General features: G+C 44.9%; 1 protein-coding gene across 1 annotated transcript in view; it reads left to right on the top strand.

Moving 5' to 3' along the window:
* Positions 1 to 11,176: 11,176 nt before the first annotated feature.
* Positions 11,177 to 22,628, top strand: part of LOC309535636 (uncharacterized protein C14orf132) — a 34,969-nt gene continuing 23,517 nt past the window's right edge. Inside the window, exon 1 of the mRNA XM_082228946.1 lies at positions 11,177 to 11,640. Coding sequence (XP_082085072.1) covers positions 11,614 to 11,640 — 27 coding nt within the window. The 5' untranslated portion in view covers positions 11,177 to 11,613. The remainder of the gene's footprint in view (positions 11,641 to 22,628) is intronic.

The following is a 22,628-nucleotide window of genomic DNA, read 5'->3' as shown; positions in this document are numbered from 1 at the left end:
TTCCCCGGCTTAAATTTTGTGTTTACTGTGCTCTTATCTTGCAATCCCCCCGGAAGGCCCTTTCGATGGAAAAGGTGGCACTGAAAGCAGATGAACAAAAGAGAAGGGGCAAAGAGCACCAGCTTCTTCTCTCTGCATTTTCACTTCACAGATCATGCAACAATGTTCTGGTGCCCTTCCCCCCATTGTTCCCCTAAAATACCTGTGCAGGCACATTTCTGTCACATGACGCGGGTGGGCGGCTGGGAATTCCATCAAATTACCGATTATTTATTCAGGTCCCTAAGTGGTGCTGAAGGATGAATGAAAAATGTAAAGAGTTCCTTAAGTGCATTTTCTTCTGGCAATTCAATCCAATCAGGCTCTGGTATTAAAAATTCAGCATCTCTCGTCTGCTTTCTGTTGTAAGGAAACAACAGGGGGGTGGAGTGGGGGGCCCGTTTGGCAGACGTTCTACACTCTGTCTCCAGGCAGGGCTCCTCAGATCCATTTGGACAGGGTTCACCAATGGCAGCAAACCTCCAGATGCTCCGCTTGGGTGAATCCCATGGGGCTCCCTAGTGCAAAGCACAGAACACAATAAAAATGGGGTGGTGTTCATGTGGGGACAGTGTTTAATTGACAACACCGTACATGCATTCAAAGGTTACCACTCAGGATACAGATTTATTTTGCGTAAAGTGTGATGGGTATTCAGCTAGGTTTTACTCAGAGAATAGGCCCACTGAAATAAATGAACATGGCAAAGTTGGGGCCATTCATTTTGTTAAAAGAATCCTAAGGTCTCAAATATAAATTAAATGTTCATAAATGTACAAGGCGAACACATGCGTAAGTATATAAACCACATGTCTGAAATAGTATGGGAGAGTAATCCTGACTCTCCCAAATTGACCTCAAATATTTCTCTGCAAGGAGAAAGGAAATGGGAAAGCCTGCCCTCCCCCCATGTCTTTGCTTACAAATCCTGTTTAAAGGATGTATTTGTGTATGAATAGGGTGAGCTTGTGACCTGGATTCAGGAACTAAACTATTAACCATCACAAAAGAATGGCCAGGCTGCCCAGGTAAAGCAATCAGTGACTATTATCAAGTATCCTGGCAAACAGGATTTCTGCTGTAGACCACCTCCTCTGCTGTAGACCGCCACCTTCTGTGATGTATGTATAATGTTTCAGGGGGGTGGTATTGGGCTTCAGGGTGGGTAACTTCAAAAGTCTATATAAGGGCTTATGTGTGGTGAGTAGGGACCCTGTTGCAACAGTTAATAAAGATCAGGCTTATTAGCCGCTATGCTTCTCAATATACTCTGTAATTTTCTCCTGTTATTTTCTCCTACCTATAGAGAACCCACTTAAGGACTCTATATGGGCTCTTGGATACCCCATAAGGGGAAGGGAGCAGATTTTAATTTTCTTATAACAATTTCAAGAAGTTTCTTCTTAGTAAAACTTAGTTGACCACCAATCTGTCATGAGCCCATGGAGCTGGCTTAGAGGGAGTGGGGGGGATCCCAAATAGGTTGGGGTAGAGAACAGGGAGATGGTGGCAGATGGCCCAGACAAGGACCTGAGCACGATGAGGGAGGCCACTCTGAGAAATGCCAAAGCTGGGAGAGGGAGCCAGTGATCAGGAGGGTCAGAGTTTGGATCCTGGATCCTGGAGAAGGAGCAAGTGGGTTGTCAAAGAGGCTTTTTCTTAGGACAGCCCTATTTTCACCAGAGAAATGTTGGAGGGTATGGAGTTATCTGACCGCCAAGCCATCTCAAGGAAGCCTTGTATAGGGAAGTTGTTTAATGTTTTATTTATGTTTTTTATATATTTTGGAAGGCACCCGGAGTGGCTGGAGCAACCCAGTTGGATGGGCAGGGTATAAATAGTAAAATTATTATTATTATGGAATAGGTTGTCCCTATTTTCATCAGAGAAACGTTGGAGGGTCCACCCACAACTGCCGCTGCCACTCCTTCCTGTCACTCCTGTCACTCCTGTCACAAAGGTGCCTCTATTGAGGCAAGTCGGACCCTGAGGAAGCCTCTCTGTGGAGAAGGACATGTAGATGCCAGCAGTGGCCTGAACAAACCTCGCTGGCCCTGCCCACTTGCAGAGCAGGAATGCTTGCCATTTGCTATGTTAAGTCTTGTGTCTGCCCCACTTTTCAAAAGGAAGAGGCAGGGGGGAGTGGAGTTTGTTGGATCAACGTTTCATCTTGCAATTAGCCATGTGATTCACCCTCTGCACCTGTAAACCTTGTCTTGCCTATCCTAATCTACAAAAAACCTGATGGCTCCCTAGGACACACTATCTACCGGAAAAAAACACACACCAACCGCTACTTACATGCACAATCACACCACCACCCTGCACAAATAAACTCCGTAGCCAAGACTCTCATCTCCAGAACCAAACGCCTGGCTGACAAAGACCACTTGACAACTGAGTTACAGAATCTCTCAAATGTGTTAATCGCCAATGGATACCAGAAAAACAGGGTTACGAAGCTAATCCAAAAAGAAACACCCCCCAAAAACCAAGACACAGAAGAAAACAATGGCATGGCCCTCCTTCCTTATATCAAGGGCACTACAGACAAAATCAGCAAAATCCTCCATAAACACAATATCAAAACAGCCTTCTGCACCAACCAAAAAATAGCCAATATCCTCAGAAACCCAAAAGACAAAATCCAGCTGGAAAACCAAGGGGTCTATGAAATACCCTGCAAAGTCTGCCCAGCCACGTACATTGGACAAACAAACAGACGAATAAATGCACGTATCGCAGAACACAAGAATGCCGTCAAAAAAGAAGAAAAAACTTCCTCTCTTTTCCAACACATGAAAGAAACAGGACACGAAATTAATTTTGCAGATTCCAAATTGCTCTTTAACATGGAACATCACCACAAGAGAATAATCATGGAAGCCATCGAGATAGAGAAACACCCTCACAACATGAACAAGCGTGACGACACGTCCCGCCTGCCAGACATCTGGAAATTAGCCCTCCCCACAAAAACCGACACCAGAACCAGAGGCACACAGAACGCCGTCACCAATCAACCACACCAGACCCAAACCCAGACCCTCTCCACAGACATATTACAGACTCCATCCAGTAGCCAAACTATAGTGGCACCTCCGGATGCTGCACCCCCCTGCAATCCCTACACAGATCTGGCTGGCACAAGGCACAAAACCACAGCTCGCCCCTATACACGAAGCCAAGCCAGAGCACAACTAAATGCAGCACAGCCATCTTCTCAGAAAAACTCTTCACAAGCTCAAGAGGTCAAGACACGAAAGCTTTAGCAACTAATCTACACTTAATGACCCACCCAGTGGTATTCAGAATATCACTCATGAAATCACCCAAGATATCCCTCAAGTAATTAAGGAACAAAAGAAGAAAAGGCACACTAATCTAGGAACTTCCTCTCTGCCCAGAACGTTGGAGGCTATACACCACACCCCTCAACAGTATTTATAGGAACTCAAACACCAGATTCTGCTCTGTTCCAGTAACAAGAAGCCGAAAGCACCAGCCTGAAGATGACGAGTGAGACCTCGTCGAAACGTCGCACAGACACCCCGACTCTTACACGGGAAGACACCCGAAGACACCAAAACCTGCATTCCTGTACCCGTGAAAATCTACGAAAGCATATATATATATATATATATATATATATATATATATATAGGTAAAGGTAAAGGTACCCCTGCCCGAAACGGGCCAGTCTTGACAGACTCTGGGGTTTGTGCGCCCATCTCACATCTATTGGCCGGGGGCCAGCGCTGTCCGGGGACACTTCCGGGTCACGTGGCCAGCGTGACAACGCTGCTCTGGCGAGCCAGAGCCGCACACGGAACGCCGTTTACCTTCCCGCTGGTAAGCGGTACCTATTTATCTACTTGCCCCCGGGGGTGCTTTCGAACTGCTAGGTGGGCAGGCGCTGGGACCGAGCAGCGGGAGCGCACCCCGCCGCGGGGATTCGAACCGCCGACCTTTCGATCGGCAAGCCCTAGGCGTTGAGGCTTTAGCCCACAGCGCCACCCGCGTCCCATATATATATATATATATATATATATGCTTTCGTAGATTTTCACGGGTACAGGAATGCAGGTTTTGGTGTCTTCGGGTGTCTTCCCGTGTAAGAGTTGGGGTGTCTGGGCGACGTTTCGACGAGGTCTCACTCGTCATCTTCAGGCTGGTGCTTTCGGCTTCTTGTTACTGGAACAGAGCAGGGTCTTAGTGTTTGAGTTCCTATAAATACTGTTGAGGGGGTGTGGTGTATAGCCTCCAACGTTCTGGGCAGAGAGGAAGTTCCTAGATTAGTGTGCCTTTTCTTCTTTTGTTCCTTAATTACTTGAGGGATATCTTGAGTGATTTCATGAGTGATATTCTGAATACCACTTAGGTGGGTCATTAAGTGTGGATTAGTTGCTAAAGCTTTCGTGTCTTGACCTCTTGAGCTTGTGAAGAGTTTTTCGAAGATGGCTGTGCTGCATTTAGTTGTGCTCTGGCTTGGCTTCGTGTATAGGGGCGAGCTGTGGTTTTGTGCCCTGTGCCAGCCAGATCTGTGTAGGGATTGCAGGGGGGTGCAGCATCCGGAGGTGCCACTATAGTTTGGCTACTGGATGGAGTTTGTAATTTATCTGTGGAGAGGGTCTGGGTTTGGGTCTGGTGTGGTTGATTGGTGACGGCGTTCTGTGTGCCTCTGGTTCTGGTGTCGGTTTTTGTGGGGAGGGCTAATTTCCAGATGTCTGGCAGGCGGGACGTGTCGTCACGCTTGTTCATGTTGTGAGGGTGTTTCTCTATCTCGATGGCTTCCATGATTATTCTCTTGTGGTGATGTTCCATGTTAAAGAGCAATTTGGAATCTGCAAAATTAATTTCGTGTCCTGTTTCTTTCATGTGTTGGAAAAGAGAGGAAGTTTTTTCTTCTTTTTTGACGGCATTCTTGTGTTCTGCGATACGTGCATTTATTCGTCTGTTTGTTTGTCCAATGTACGTGGCTGGGCAGACTTTGCAGGGTATTTCATAGACCCCTTGGTTTTCCAACTGGATTTTGTCTTTGGGGTTTCTGAGGATATTGGCTATTTTTTGGTTGGTGCAGAAGGCTGTTTTGATATTGTGTTTATGGAGGATTTTGCTAATTTTATCTGTAGTGCCCTTGATATAAGGAAGGAGGGCCATGCCATTGTTTTCTTCTGTGTCTTGGTTTTTGGGGGGTGTTTCTTTTTGGATTAGCTTGGTAACCCTGTTTTGCTGGTATCCATTGGCGATTAACACATTAGAGAGATTTTGTAACTCAGTTGTCAAGTGGTCTTTGTCAGCCAGGCGTTTGGTTCTGGAGATGAGAGTCTTGGCTACGGAGTTTATTTGTGCAGGGTGGTGGTGTGATTGTGCATGTAAGTAGCGGTTGGTGTGTGTTTTTTTCCGGTAGATAGTGTGTCCTAGGGAGCCATCAGGTTTTTTGTAGATTAGGACGTCAAGGAAGGGGAGTTGGTTGTTGTCTTCTATTTCCATAGTGAATTGTATTTTGGGGTGTAGGCTGTTGAGATGTGTGAGGAAGCTATCTAGTTTTTCTTTCCCGTGTGGCCAAATTACAAAGGTGTCGTCAACATATCTGAGCCAAAGTTTGGGTTTGTGTTCTGACTTATCTAAAGCATTGGTTTCAAAGTGTTCCATGTACAAATTTGCGATGACCGGTGAGAGGGGTGATCCCATAGGTGCTCCTTCTATCTGTTTGTATCTTTGTCCATTATGGATGAAGTACGTGTTGGTTAGGCAGTGGTTGGTCAGGTCCAGGATGTATTCGGGGGGATTGTATTTGTTTTGAATGGCTGTCAAGGCTTCATTAATGGGCACTTGAGTGAAGAGAGATACAACATCGAAGCTTACAAGTAGGTCATCGGGATGTAGGTTTTGCTTCTTTATTGTTTCTATGAACTGCAAGGAGTTAGTAACGTGTGAAGCGATGGATTCTGCATAGGGCTGAAGTTGCTTAGCGAGAAATTTAGCGAGATTTTGTAGAGGTGAGCCTATGGAGCTGACTATTGGTCTGAGTGGTGTTCCTTCTTTGTGTATCTTGGGGAGACCGTAGAGTTTGGGGCATCTGGATGATTTTTCTCTGGGGATGATTCTTAGCTGGATTTCTTCACTGATAGGAGAGGCTTTTATTTTGGATTTGGTGGTTTTTTCCAGATAGGTGGTGGGATCTGTTTTTATAGGTTGGTAGGTAGGGTCTTGGAGTAGATTTGATAGTTTTGCTTGGTAGTCCGATGTGTTCATCACAACAGTGGCATTGCCTTTGTCTGCTGGGAGAATGATTATGTTGTTGTCTTTCCTCAGGTTGGTGAGTGCTTTCTGTTCTTCTTTGTGTAAATTGCTTCTGGGTGGTTTGCTGGAGCAGAGGATGTTGGTGACTTCAAGTCTGATTTTATTGGCTTCATCTGGGTCGATTTTGGTTAGGCTAGCTTCGACTCCGCATATGATGTTTTCCGTGGGGATGCGTCTCGGGGCGACTGCAAAGTTGAAACCTTTGGAGAGTACTTTGGTTTCAGTTGGGGTGAGGATCCTGTCTGATATGTTATGTACTGTTTGTTTCATGGGTTGTTGTGGAGACCCAAACCCAGACCCTCTCCACAGATAAATTACAAACTCCATCCAGTAGCCAAACTATAGTGGCACCTCCGGATGCTGCACCCCCCTGCAATCCCTACACAGATCTGGCTGGCACAGGGCACAAAACCACAGCTCGCCCCTATACACGAAGCCAAGCCAGAGCACAACTAAATGCAGCACAGCCATCTTCGAAAAACTCTTCACAAGCTCAAGAGGTCAAGACACGAAAGCTTTAGCAACTAATCCACACTTAATGACCCACCTAAGTGGTATTCAGAATATCACTCATGAAATCACTCAAGATATCCCTCAAGTAATTAAGGAACAAAAGAAGAAAAGGCACACTAATCTAGGAACTTCCTCTCTGCCCAGAACGTTGGAGGCTATACACCACACCCCCTCAACAGTATTTATAGGAACTCAAACACTAAGACCCTGCTCTGTTCCAGTAACAAGAAGCCGAAAGCACCAGCCTGAAGATGACGAGTGAGACCTCGTCGAAACGTCGCCCAGACACCCCAACTCTTACACGGGAAGACACCCGAAGACACCAAAACCTGCATATATATATATATATATATATATATATATACCGTATTTTTTGCACCATAACACTCACTTTTTTCCTCCTAGAAAGTAAGGGGAAATGTCTGTGCGTGTTATGGAAGGAATGCCTACGGGTGGCATGCCTACAGATTTTCCTCCTCTAAAAACTACGTGCGTGCTATGGTCGGGTGCGTGTTATAGAGCGAAAAATACGATATATATATATATATATATATATATATATATATATGCTTTCGTAGATTTTCACGGGTACAGGAATGCAGGTTTTGGTGTCTTCGGGTGTCTTCCCGTGTAAGACACCCCGACTCTTACACGGGAAGACACCCGAAGACACCAAAACCTGCATATATATATATATATATATATATATATATATATATAATCACCCAGATCTATGCATTTATTAAACACTGGCAGAAATAGAAACCTGAGTTCGAGTTCTTCTGGCAGCAAGGACCAGGTCACACTCTGTATAGCCTACCTTCCAACCAACATGTATTGACAGGATAATAATAATAATAATAATAACAACAACAACAACAACAACAACAACAACAACAACAACAACAATAACAATAATAATTTTATTATTTGTATGCTGCCCATCTGACTGGGTTGCCCCAGCTACTCTGGGCAGCTCCCAACAGAATATTAAAAACACAATAAAACATCAAACATTAAAAACTTTCCTAAACAGAGCTGCCTTCAGATGTCTTCAAAAAGTCTAACAGTTGTTTATTTCCTTGACAACTGATGCGAGGGCATTCCATGGGGCAGTTGTGACTACTGAGAAGGCCCTCGCCTTTGCCCTATTGAAAGATTAAAGAGGGATGCAGACAAAAATGGTCCTAGCTATGGTGGGGACTAAGGCACTAGCAGAAGAGACTTGAAAAGAAGTTAGACAAATACATGAAGGATGTGAAGGTGTGAGGGAGGAAACTGAGGACTGGTGGTTCCCCTGTTTTCTGGGTCCGCCCCACTACCAGACCTTCACTTCTCTAGTCCAAAGGCAGAATACAATTGTGGGTGGATGGTTCTCTCCATTTTGTGAGATTAAAAACAGGGAACTTCGCTAACTGGGCCATGCGTCCCATCCAGCAAGCTAATCCTTGCATTCCAAATGTTTGTATTGTTTAAAAGAGGTCTAAGAAAGGAGAACTTTGAATTGCTAGTACATGACATGACTAGCACACAACATACAGTAAATGCAAACACACATAAATACGAGCACAATTTTTTTAAAATCCTCTTTGGAAGCCAGACTCAATTGTCAAATTTCGTTAGATCTGCTTTATGAAGCAAAAGCAGAGCTTATGCACACAATTCAGTGCAACAAAGGATTTCCTACTATGCCGCAGGAAATCTGACAAACCCAACGATTCACTAATTGACGTATGTTCCAGTGCTCTGAGCGGGGAAGGGGAGACGACAAAACCCTATCCTCCCCCTTTTGAAGTAAACAGCTTTAAAGCAAATCTTCACGAAGCACTCTAATAATCCATAGTCTATCTTTGAGAGAGTGATGCATAGATGTCTTTGAGACGGTTCAGTTACTCCCCGGTAAGCATGTATAAGATAGTGCAGCCTGCATTTGGCTTCCCAGGTGATGTTGAGTTACGTATTGCATAATTTGTCCAAGGCACTAAATCAACCTTTGCCAACCTGGTGCCCCCTATTGTCTGGTGGTGATGGGAGTTGTAATCTAAGCTGCCCAGAGGTCACCTGGTTGATGAAGGCTCTTCTGAGGCATGGGGATATTTTATTTGTTTGTTTATGTAGGAGAATCCCTTATGAGGAAAGTGTTAAGTTGTGGGTGAACATATCAGACGTCACAGTGATTCTTCAGACAGCTCTTGTTTATTCACAGGCCAGAACAGAAGTGAACTGAAGGGTTCAGCCAAAGCCATTTCTGAGCTTGGGAGGAGAGGGGGTTGCGGGTTACCCCCTCCCACACACGCGGGGGCTGGCCTTTTGCCCCCGAGAGATTCAGGGAATCCCCGGGCGTGCCTTCGACCCGGCCCGCCAATCGGCGGGCAGGGGAGGCGTGGCCTAGCCTACTTAAGGCCAGGCACGCCCGGGGACCACCCTCTTTCCCCTTTCCAGCTGAGCGGTTCTGCCAACTGCTTATATAGGGTTGACTGAAGGGTTCAGCCAACCTGCTTACATAGAGCTCCACTACAACGCAACAGTAACAACTTTCTGTAACTATCCAATCACTGAACGTCACTTTCAATTCCTTATTTGCATATGCGGACCTGAGTGAAAACTATCTACAGTATCCCCCTGCTGGCCCAGGGTGAGAACTTCAGTACATAACAGAAAGTTTGCAGCACAAGGGGACAAGATCGAAGTTTTATAAAATTATTCATGGCCTGGAAAAAGTGGGTAGAGAAAAAGATTTCTGCACTGCTACAACACCTGAGCCTCTAGTGACAAAGCTTTATCTAGGAGCACTGCTAAATCACATACCTGCTCCTTCCGAGGTAGGGCACCCAAATCCAGACAGGCAACTGACCTATTTCTCAGGCATGAGAGCCACTCGCCCACAGAGCCCTCCCCCTTCCGCGGCTTCAGGCTGAATTTCCCCCCTCATCCAGCTCGCTGCAGCAACGAGGCAGTGCACTGGTCCAGGGCCACAAAACTATAAACAACAGGGGTCCCCACATATGGTAACACAAACAGCAACATGGCCTGGAACTTTGTGAAAACATAATAAAAATGTACATATATTGAAGTCTCATGGTTGCAATGCACTTTACAGACAATGAATAAACCTACCAATAGTGTGGCGTGCTGGTAAGGGTTGGTTTTGACAATATTATTATTATTATTATTATTATTATTATTATTATTATTAGAATTTATATACCGCCCTATACCTGCAGGTCTCAGGGCGGTTTACAGAATAAAATCAAAATATAAAACCACAAAATCCATAATCAAAATAAGAACAACAACCACCTAATAAACACCTCCCCCCAACCCACATTTTGAAAAGGCATAGGATGTCAACCAAATCAACCAAAGGCCTGGTTTATTAGAGTGTGCATGTGCTGTATGCCGGCTCCCTCGGCCAGTAAAGCGAGATGAGCGCCGCAACCCCAGAGTCGGTCACGACTGGACCTAATGGTCAGGGGTCCCTTTACCTTGTTTTCACCACCCTGAACCATTTAGTACAGGGCCACTCCTGATCCTTGTGGGGTGAGGGGTGGGGACACTCCATTTCTACATCTCTCCCTGCAGAGAACTGTTCCTTTATCCTTACTCTCTGCTCCCTGCTACATAACCAAGTCCTGATACAGGAAGTCCTCTTGAATCATAGAACTGTAGAGTTGGAAGGGAGTTGGAGGATCATCTAATCCAGGTATGTCCAACAGGTAGATCGTGAGTACTGGACATCTGTGGTAGATCACCGGTTCCCCCCAAAGAAGCCTGCACCCCTTAAAAAGGAGGCTTTCCTCCTCCCAAATAAAGCTCAACAACTTTGACCTGAACCCCCCAAAAGGGGGTAGATTACTGCCAGTTTTTAACTCTGTGAGTAGATCACAGGGCCTTGGGAACTGGCCACCCACCCCGATTCCATTGCAGGAATACGGGGATCGAACCTGCAACCTTGGCATCATCAGCACCGCGCTCTAACCAACGGAGCCATTTCTTATTCCATAACTGCGCAGCTTGCTCAGGAGTCTTTGGTGAAGCACCTTGTAAAAAAGAAAAAGAAAGAAAGCCTTTTGAAAATCTAATGAGTGCTTACGAACAACGGAGATGCTGTACGGCTGGGAAAACAGAAGTGACCTGTTGAACGTCTGCCTGCCTCTCATATCATCCAGGCATTTTTTTTTTTTAAGGCACAGGAGACCTGCCAAGGGGGAACACACACACTCCATCTGCGTGTGCGTAATGTGTGTGTGTTTGGCATCGTAGCTGGGGACTCAGGTGGTTGGCTGGCTTAGCAATTTCCTTTGCACGAGGCAGAAGCCGGAGCAGGAGGCGGAGAGAGGGAGAGAGGAGAGCCTGTCCCCCTTTGTCTGCTGCTGCTGCTGCGACTGAGCGGCCCGGGAAAGGGGGCGTGGCCAGGCAGCAGCTAAGGCGGCTCCTCGCGCGGACTAGTTGCTTGTGGAGACTCCAGCTGGCGCCGCCGCCGCCGCCACAGCCAGCATCGGGGCGGACCATGTTCCGAGGAAGCTGGGGACAGCCAGGCAGCCGCGCGGGCTCCGCCACCCCAGGGAGCTGGAACTGGTAACGCGCCCCAAGCTGCTGCTGGGGGAGGCCCCTCCCCAGCCCCCCAGAGACGAAGCCACGCCGGGGGGCAGCAGCAACCTCAGCACCAGCTTCACCGCCAGCTCGGCGAGGAGCACCAACAACAACAGCGCCAGCAACAGCAGCAGCAGCAGCACCTCGGGGTCCAGCAGCACCATGGATCTCTCCTTTATGGCCGCGCAGGTAAATGGCGAGAGGCGGCGTCCCGACCCCACCCCGTCGAGGGTCCGCTGAGCCTTCGAACCGCCCCTCTCCGCGCCCCCCGAATATTGAGAGGGGTGGTTTGCAACAGCGGATTACCCCCCCCCCCCCAAGATGCGTAGGTCATCCATCTCTGACATCCGTAGCCGTCGTGATGAATGAAAGGGGATTTTGCGTAAAGCGCTTAGGATTCCAGCGGAACCACTTTGAGGTTCTGGGCGACTAAGCGGGATACAAGTGAATACAGTGAAATGAATGGAGGAGACTTTGGATAGAGGGGCGACCTCGACAGCCGCCCCTCGCTAGGAAAGGGTGTTGCGGTTGCACAGGTTTCTGGGTGGATGCTTTGAGATGCACTGCCCCCCCTCCTTTTCTATTTTTAGGCGAGGGACAGGAGGAGGGGAGTGGGGAAGTCTCTCTGTCTCTCCCCTCTCCCTCTCCCTCTCCCCCTTTGTTACTTTCCAGTAACAAGAGGTTTTAGGGCTTAGTGAAATAACCCCGAGAAGAACGTGGGGATGGAGGGATAAAGAGGTTTGTGCAAGATTTTTATTTCTCCCTTTATTTTGAATGCAACAAGCCGATTTCCCCCTGAAGGAGATGAAGGGCTGCGTCTGCCTTGCAGCAGCAAATAATAGAATTCTCCAACTGCACTGATTTCTTTCATTTGCGTAAGACGTTTCTGTCCCACTTAATAATTTGCATTTCTAATAATAATAATGTATTAGCCGTCCGTCACCCTAAGGTCCCAGGGTGTATGCAAAATTCAGTATGCTTGGAAACCTGTTCTGTGGGATAATTAGATTTGGTGGTGTGTAGCATGAGGAAGTACACTTCCCTGTGGGGATATAGCAGATGGGTAGGAATAATTTTCAACCCCCCCCCCAATACTTCCATGTATATATAATGTAACAGCACTATCCTCTATGTTTACTCAGAGTAAGCCCCACTAAGTTCAATGGGATTTACTCCCCATTATATAGATATAAGACTGGAGCTTTACCTGTGCTTGTCTACTGAGAAATAAGCCCCACTGTGCTGCTCTGTTCCTGATCCATCCATCTTTCCATCCTCTGTGTCTTGACCTATGCTGACTATGGCTGATGGGATTTGTAGTCCAAAACATCTGGGAAGTATCAGGTTAGCAAAGTTCAATCTACTGTTAGATTTCTGGCTTGCAGTAGATAACCAAGGATTTCCAACACATGGTTGTTTAACAATAGCAGCAGCAGCAACAACAACAACAACAACAATCACACACACACACACACACACACACACAGAGTTAGCTGCTGATATGAGTGGGGTAAAGGACTTAAGGGGAAATGACGAGTGCAGTTTTATATGTGAATACTGAGAACTGAGTTCCTAGACATGCATACCACAGGTGCTCTGTTCCTTAATTCTAAGGGTGTATCCACCCCTTTCCTAAACCACTATTTTCACAGAATCATAGATATGTATTCTGGACTGGACTGGACTAGGCTCCAGCTGGCAGGCTTCAGTATTCTAGGGTAAAAAAAACAGTCGATTCTTCAAGCTTGATGTCTGCCCACCCCTGCCTTATGGCAAAAGGTTTAGTAGAGCCTCAATGAAGGATTAAAGTTTAATTTCCTATATGGAAGAGTTGAAAGGAGGAAGCTCCTGCTGATTCTTATCTCCCCAGCTGGTTTCTTGACTGACCTCATATAGTGTCAGTGAAGTCGGTCATAGGATAATCAGTGTTAGGAACTGAGATATAAAAGCTAGGAGCTAAATGGCACCTTAAACCTAGGTTATGGGCACAACAACGGAATGTCTCGGCACACTTTTTTAATAACAAGAATACAAAGCTGAAAATGAATGAAATGCAGCTAAAATATTATGTTCATTTTTCACATGGTTTAGTCCTTCCCCTGCCCACTCCACTAATATTCTTAAGAGGGTCTCTTCTCCAGTCTTCAGAGAGTAGCTGGACGTGGGGAGGCAGAAAGAGGCCCTCTTTTCCTTCCACTCTGCAGTTTTAAATCTGAAATCTTAGGCACAGAGCTCAGAAACCGCTCGGCGCTAATGAAATTCCTTGTCGCAAAATGCTCCTAGAACATTGGGAGTTTTGAACACTGAGGACAATAGATCTGGTGTAATTCTACTGTTCTCTTGTAAAAAAAGAAAGAAAGAAGAAAAGCAATCTTTGGGCATGACCAACCAAGAAATCCTCCTGCACAGTCCTAGTGAAATGAACAAGAGGTGCATGAGAACATGGGTGCCTTTTTGCGTGGTTCCCATAAATTGAAATGGACTGTGTGTAGGTGTATATATTAGAGTGCTCATTGTTTGAAAAGGTGGGTTGTGGTGGTGGAACCCCACTCACCAAAGTAGATTTAATCAAAGTTCCCACCTCCTGGATAAGTAGGTACCCAGAGTATGTTTTGAAAAGTTTTCTGTCTCTGCCATAAGGGCAGCTAAAGTTAGAAATCTCAATAATAAACAGCACCTCCAGTTGTCATTGATCATTACTGGCACGCTTTCTCTCCCTTTTTCTCAAACATGGCATCTTAACAGTAGCTTAAGGAGCACAGCCAATATATTCTTGCCTGCTGGTTACTATCTAGCTGTCTGGCCCATTCATACTTACTGCAAAGCTTCGAGCTTCTGTCAGGTGATTTCACGTTAAATTGAATTAGGCTGCATTAAGGAGAGATGAAATATTTGTCTGCTGGTAATTCTGACAGGCTTCCCCGCCCCCCGCCTGACATAAATGTCTGCCTCTTCTCTAAGGGATGAAGACCAGTTGCGAAATGGCTCTCCAGTTACTCAGTTACATTTTGCATGATGTATTTTGGTTTTAGGGAGAGCCAAAAGAACGTGGTTGTTTTACACCATAGCTCAGTAGCTTTGCATTCAGAAGGTCCCAAGTTCTGCCCTTGGCATTTGTAGGTAGGGCTGAGAGAGAACCTTGCCTAAAACCTGACTTAGTAAAGTGGTACCTCGGGTTACAGACGCTTCAGGTTACAGACGCTTCAGGTTACAGACTCCGCTAACCCAGAAATAGTACCTCGGGTTAAGAACTTTGCTTCAGGATGAGAACAGAAATCGTGCGGTGGCAGCAGCAGGAGGCCCCATTAGGTAAAGTGGTACCTCAGGTTAAGAACAGTTTCAGGTTAAGAACGGGCCTCCAGAATGAATTAAGTTCTTAACCTGAGGTACCACTGTATACAAGACATCTTAGAATCGCAGAATTGTAGAGTTGGAAGGGACCACGAAGATCATCTAATCCAACCCCCTACAGTGCAAGAATAATAATTTTATTATTTTTATACTGCCCATCTGACTGGTTTTGCCCCAGCCACTCTGGCTACCAACAAAAGCATAATCAAACATCAACTATTAAAAACTTCCCTATACAGGGCTGCCTTCAGATGTCTTCTAAAAGTCAGATAGTTGTTTATTTCCTTGACATCTGATGGAAGGGCATTCCACAGCACGGGCACCACTGCCAAGAAGGCCTGCTGCCTGGTTTCCTGTAACCGCACTTCTCACATTGAGGAAACCAGTTTCTATGTATCTTACATTGTATTTAGTTTATGTATTGGATTGCATGTTTATCATACCCTCTCTTTGTTCTTCATGTGCACTGCTCTGATACAAACATGAAATGGTTTCCTACTATAAGAACTGCTTGCAATATTTATGAAAATGTGAGGAACTTTTGCCCGACAGGTGGCCTATATTTATGATTTTAAAAAATCGGTTAAAAAAAATCTATAGAGGGAAAAATCGGTTTAAAAAAATCTATAGAGGGAAGGATGCAAACTGCAACGTTTGGGGGCAAGAATGAACTTCCCTCAGTCCTGAGTTGCTTGCATTTTGCAGAGCAAGATTCAAACCTTGCTTCCCATTCACAATTCACAAGCCTACTGAATTGATGTAACTGAAGCAGAGGTCAATATAGGTTGCTCTCATAAGGTCTACCATCTCCTTGAATTGCTTTTGCAGGAACACAGGTGGGACCTGCAACGAAAGGTTGCAGCGTGAAGTGTTCCTCCTATAGATTTCTCAATTCCATTACAACCCCTGTCCTGGTATACACATAACACTAAGCCATAGTTTGGTTAACAAACTTTGAGTTAACCATGAATTTCCCCACAGTTGATCAAACAAACCATGGCATGCTTCTCTAAAGTTTGGTTTGTTTCCCAGCTATTCTTGTCTTGTGCCTTTGTTGCTTGGTGAGAGAATGGGAAGGGGAGCCACTATTTCCAGGGAGCTGTTTTGCTTCCATAATCATAGAACCATAGAGTTGTAGTGTTGGAAGTGTGGGAATGTTGAGGAAGGTAGGAGAGGATATATTGATTAAATATTATCCCTCCTCACTCACGCTAGTGAGCAAGCAGCAGAGAACATTCCCTTGCAGATTGCTGGAAGCAAGTTGATGGATTCATTGCAATCATTTAAATTAAGCAATCCAGTCTGGATTGTTCCTGGTAAGTTTCCCCTTTATTTCCCTCTTAAAATGATAATAAAACGACAGTCTTCTTTAAAAGTAAGAGTAAAGTTTACTTACCTTCAGTTCACAGCAGTAATCTGAAGTCAGGCTTTATCTTGTGGTTACAGTTACATTGTAGAGAAAAGAAGTCTGAGCTAGGCCTTGTGAGTTCCATCCTCTCTAAGGATGACCCATGTGCTGGCTAAGAACCAAGAAAGGAGTCCGAAAGGAGAAAATGGAAGAATGGAAAATGGCTACGTGGCTTGTCCTTTTACAGGGTCTGCTAGGATCACGCCCATCTACCTGGTCACACACAGAGGGAGGAGGCTCCAGAACAGGTATGTTAGGAAGTCCTCCCTGTCTGGAACTACATTCCCCTGTGTGTCCACTCCAGGCAACAGGAAAATGTTGTCTTTGACTGCTTCAGTGAAGATACATCCCACAGGAGGGCAACCAAAATGGTCAAAGGCCTGGAAACGATGCCTTATGAGGAACGGCTAAGGGAGCTGGGCATGTTTAGCCTGGAGAAGAGGAGGTTAAGGGGTGATATGATAGCCATGTTCAAATATATAAAAGGATGTCACATAGAGGAGGGAGAAAGGTTGTTTTCTGCTGCTCCAGAGAAGCAGACACGGAGCAATGGATCCAAACTACAAGAAAGAAGATTCCACCTAAACATTAGGAAGAACTTCCTGACAGTAAGAGCTGTTCGAGAGTGGAATTTGCTGCCAAGGAGTGTGGTGGAGTCTCCTACTTTGGAGGTCTTTAAGCAGAGGCTTGACATCCATATGTCAGGAGTGCTCTGATGGTGTTTCCTGCTTGGCAGGGGGTTGGAGTCGATGGCCCTTGTGGTCTCTTCCAACTCTATGATTATAGGAAGAGACCACAAGGGTCATCTAGTCCAAATCCCTACAATGCAGGAATCTTTTGCCCAGCGTGGGACTCAAACACAAGATCCTGAGATTAGGAGTCTCATGCTCTGCTGACTGAGCTATCCCTTCAGCATTCCCTTACTCTAGGCCAAGAGTTTTCCCACTTCATGCCTTTGAGTGTCTCTTTCTACAGGAACTTGTGTGTTGCAGAGAGCCAGGGTGGTGTAGTGGTTAGAGTGTCAGACTAGGAGCTGGGAGATCAGGGTTCCAGTCCCCACTCGGCCGTGAAACTCACTGGGTGACCTTGGGCCAGTGACTCTTGCTTTGCCTAGCCTACTTCAAAGGGTTGTTGTGAGGATAAAAATGGAAGGGGGAAGAAATAATGTAATGGTAAATTTTAAAAAAAGAAAAGAACACATTGTCAGTAGGCATGGGATGGTGGCGAGGTGTATTGAGCCTTATTGTTGACTCCCGGGAGCTAGGAACGATCATTTCTGAACGAGGTTTGCAAGGGAAAGTTGGTAGCTGGAGGCAATTTAAGCTCTCTATCTTTGTCTTTTTCTGAGGCACAGCATCTGAAGATCTGTGCTCTTCAAATGTTACTGAAAGGGGAACAAGGCAGAATTACTGAGCTCCTGTTAGTGGAGCTCATGCTGATTGCATGGTCCTTTTGTGTTTCTGGATCTTAGAAACAGAGGAGGAGCCAACAATGAATCCCGTCTGTTATCTGCTTGCACATGTAGGCCTTCCAAGTTTCGCTCGTGGCCTGTGTATAAGTATCCATGACAGTAATGAATGTACCATTCCCGTTTGGCAATGTATTCTTTTCTGGAACAAATCCAAGGAAACGAGCTTTAAAAAGAGAAAGTGGTTATATTTTTTCCAGGGGTTGGGGGAAAGAGAACCTGGTGGAGACGCCACATGTTAAAAATGCATGAATACCTGCTTAGATGTGGCACACAGACTGCTCAGAGATGAAAAACAGGCAGCTTCTCTGATGCTTGGAAGCAAACCTTCATAGTGTGAGTATTTGGGTTTCTCTCATGGGAAGCTGTTGACCTGGTTCCTAAGATAAGTTAAGGAAGTTCATGGAAGGTACCTTAAGACGCAGATTTGAATTTGTTCAATGCAGGTTATGTCAGTATAGTGGTACCTCGGGTTAAGTACTTAATTTGTTCCGGAGGTCCGTTCTTAACCTGAAACTGTTCTTAACCCGAAGCACCATTTTAGCTAATAGGGCCTCCCGCTGCTGCCGCACCCCCGGAGCACGATTTCTGTTCTCATCCTGAAGCAAAGTTCTTAACCCAAGGTACTATTTCTGGGTTAGCAGAGTTTCTAACCTGAAGCGTTTGTAACCTGAAGCGTATGTAACCCAAGGTACCACCGTATATGGCTAACAGGAAACAGTAAGTAATTGGTCCCATCGCTTGGCTCTGGGGCGCCATTTTGCTTCGGTTTCATCTGCCTCCCAAAGTCCCAGTTTTGCACTTGGTTTCATTTGGGGGACCTCAGGCTTCTGGTGGGTAGGGTGGAAGCAAAGTTAATTCAGCAAACCTGAGATCTGTCCGTGCCATTCCAATGGGCTTCGTCAGATGCCTGTCCACAAAAGCTTGCTTTGTGTTGGAAACGATAGTCTTTGGAACATATTGCTTGACTATGTTGTTGTTTTGTGCAACAGATGACCAGACAGTCAACCCCACTAAATTGTTTTAGTTCTTTAATTCTTAACAGGAATGTGTCTGTGGCTTTCAGTTGCATTATTTCTCTCCTATATATACCATATTTTTCCATGTATAAGACTATATTTTTTCCTAAATTTTTGAAGTTTATAAATGGATAGTGCATGGTGCATTTTCTTAATTTTGGGTTAAAAAAATAGGGGTTGTCTTATACATGGGGGCATCTTATACACAGAAAAATACAGGAGCCTGGTGGGGAGGGGAGAAGGGTGAAGCTGCAGTCATGCGTGCTGGCCCCTTGGAAGGTGGGGTGGAATCTAGAAATAACTGTAGTGCAATGTCTTTTATTAGGACCAACTAAATATCACAAGGCAGTGAGGAATCGTTTGCCACCTGCTGCATATGCCTACCTGAACCTTAAGGCTTGGGGCTGCAAGAAGAACTGAAAATGTGATTCTTCTTAGGATCCAAGCTGGGCTAGTCTGCCCATGAGGCAGTTGCCTCAGGGCTGCATGGCTCAGGGTAGCTGGGAGGGGTAGCTGGGAGGGGTGGCAGATCTGGCCCTTGTGCAGCACAGCCAGTGGGCAGATGTGGGTAGATGCAGGCACGAAGCTGAGGAGGAGGCAATAGACATCCATTCCCTTGGGGAAACACCCTAGGAGATTTTCGGGAAATGTTTTTCCCACACTGGTGGTGACGACAGATGAGTAGTTTGATCCAAATTGCATTAAATGGTGAACCTACATAATTCGTTCTTTCCGAAACAATGCACAAACCGAAACAGCCCTCCTTTGAAATTTGCACTTCTCTGAATTTTGCCACACATTTCTCCAGCCAAGTACTGTGTACAAAAATGCAGATACTAGGGTAAAGTGTGGGTGAAGGTATATATATTAGTGAAAATAACATGCAGAATTGCATGGTATTAAGGGAAAGCGTATTGCAAAAAGAAAAAGTGCATGTTAGGCAAAATTGCATGTGTATATCAGGAGAAAATGGCACTAAAATGCTGATGAATTCTCATTAAAACTTTTTTTAAAAAATGCAAAGTGAGGTGGAAATGTGGAGAATTGGATTTAAAAATTGACAGATTTGCCAGTCCTTGGTCCAGAATCTATAAAACTACCTAACTGCACCACTGTAGGACAGCACAGATTTCTATAACACAGCAGAAGACTCCATTCTGGCTGCCATACAGACATTTTGAGGTGAGGAGCCTCTACGTAGCCCTTACTTCCCCAGTGGGGTTTTAGAATGCTTTGGCCCAATCATGCCTGTAGGGGCTCCCATAAGACCATTGTGTCTAGAATCTAAAATTGCCTAATTTCTCCATTGGACATTGGCCTGCTTGCTTAAACATCATGATCTATGGCAGTGTAAGCAGACAGTGTTGTGTCTTCTTAATGGACCCCTGCTTTTTTTGGGGGGGGGTAGAAAGCCCTATCCACCCTGGATAGTGCTGTATAACTCTTTGGCAGGGAAGTCTGTGCCAATTTGCAGTCTGCCAAATTGAAAAAGCATGCACACGTCATTCACATCCCCTGATGTAACTGAAGGGGTGATCACTGTTTTGTAGTCTCGACCCCATTGCAAAGAGCTAAACTTTCTAAACAAGCATGCCTAAGGTTTCTTTTCTCTATATCCAGCAGGGTTCAGTTCTTGACAATTGATTAGTTTCAACGATTGGGTTAAAAAAAGGGGGGGAATCTCATCCCAATCATAATTTTGCAAGCCAAGCATTTGGTCTAAAGTGGAAATATTATTCTACCTGGCTCTTGTTAGGATGTCATGTGTAACGGTCTCATTTGACAACCCCCATTTAGATCCTTGAAGTGAAATGCGGCGATGTGGAAAATTAGAACAATGTCGCCAGGAAGTTCAGCAGTGACCAAATGTGTTAGCGCAGGCAGCGCTTCCACGTGAAATGCTTTGTGGCACGAAATCCCTTCAAGGAGTGTGGAATGTTAATCCTTCGACACTCGGTTGATCCATCAAAACCTCCAGCTGTCAAATCTGCTAGGTCCTCTGTGAATGTGATGCACCGTAGCACAAAAGTGGGGCATCGCTGGTGGCAAAGCACTAACCAACCTGTGCTTTGGAGACAAGATTAGGATTGTCCAAGGTGGAAGTATCCCTTTAGGTAATTCACTGTCCGGCCAGAAGGCCTTGGATAAATAGCATCAGTTGTGTCTTCTCCTACATAGGCTCAAAACGAAAATGTGGTTGCTTTGGCAGGAACTTTAATTGTATCATCATAATGTAGTGATGCAGAATGGGAAAGGGCCATAGCTTGGTCGTAGATCTCATGTTTAGTCCCTGGCATCTCCAGATAGGGCTGGGGAAGACTCTTCCCTCAAACCCTGGAGAGCCATTCATGACAAGGAAGCTTCCTGTGTTCAAGATATATGGAGTAGTGGTCAGAGTGTTGGTCACACAAATCCCTACTCAGTTGTGAAGCTCACTGGATGACCTAGGGCCAGTCACTTTCTCTTAGCCTAACGCTCGTCATAGGATTGTTTAGAGGAGAAAATGGGGAGGAGGAGAACACTGTATGCCATCTTGAACTTCCTGGAGGAAAGGTGGGATATAAATGAAAAAATAAAATAAACATAAATTTATCTTAAATGAGATTGGTAGGATCAGCAGTAGTGTTTGTTTTTGGGGTTTTTTGGTAAATAAATTTATATTAGTTTTTCACAGTTACATTTTCACAAATAAAAACAAACACCTTTTAACAAACCTTTTCTGAGATTCTTTAAATCTCTGGACTTCCCTCGTTACCCTCTTCTGGTTACTTATATTAACCAATTTCTTCTGCATATCCATACTTAAACTTTTTTCATTATTATTTCCCTTAATTTTATCTAATTTTCTACTAGTTGCAAGCATTTACTTGAAATCCTGCCAATGTTTCAGCTTGTTTACAGTATTTTTGCACATAAACAATAAACAATTCCCACTATTTGTTAAATTTCTCGTTATTGTAGTCTCTGAGCTTTGCCGTTAATTTTGCCCTTTCTGCATAGTCCATTAGCTTGATCTGCCATTCTTCTTTCGTCGGTGTCTTCCCTCCATCTTTGGGCTAACAGTATTCAGGCGACTATTGTAGCATACATAAATATTTTCTTCTGTTCCTTAGGTAGTTCAGTTCCTATCCTAATAAGAAAGCTTCTGGTTTTTTAACAAAAGTCATTATAGATCATTTCACAGAAGCTTTTAATAACCTCACATATGATAAAATGTACCCTCCTTTTCTCTACATTTCCAACACTTATTAGAAGTAATTTTTAAGTTTCTCCTGGATATCTCTCTCTCTCTCTCTCTCTCTCTCTCTCTCTCTCTCGTGTGTGCTCACTTGCTATTCACAATGCATTTCTGAGAAGAGTAATACACATAGGGTTGCAGTTGGCTATTTAGCAAAAAAGGTTAATCTGTTTCTCAAATCCCGATTAACCCCTATTTGTAGGTTTAAACAGATTTTGCATGCAAGTACAAGTGAATTTTTCAGAAGTGGATAGTGTGCATAGGTTTATATTATATGAATGAACACACATGTATACCTGCTTCAGTTGTTCATCTTTCAATAGTTGTGTTTTGTTTGTGGTGATAATGTTCCGTTTCTGCTGTTAGCCCAATTACCACTCATTCCCATTTGAGAGTGAATTTTGTACTCACAAGCCCTAAAGGTTCCAGCAGTCAGCGAGTTGGAAAAATGCTTTAAAAATTCTGTTCACATCCCTTATTGGCTACAAGCGTGTTTGAAATCATAAGTTGATAAGAAAGGCTGTCCTGGCTGCAAGAGGCCAAATCCCTTGTGGTGTCTGAAAATTCAGCGCTGTACATTTTTAGTCATAACTGGAATTTCTCTTTCTGAGTTTCCTAATGCCCAGCAGGCTCTGAATCTAGAAAATGAAGAATACATTACAGCTGAATTGCCTGACTTGCTTGCAAAATTAT

Source organism: Podarcis vaucheri (assembly GCF_965113315.1).
Source record: "Podarcis vaucheri genome assembly, chromosome: 1".
NCBI classification, from domain to species: Eukaryota; Metazoa; Chordata; class Lepidosauria; order Squamata; family Lacertidae; genus Podarcis; species Podarcis vaucheri.
The sequence above is the reverse complement of the archived record's forward strand: the minus strand, read 5'-3'. Positions and strand labels throughout refer to the sequence as shown.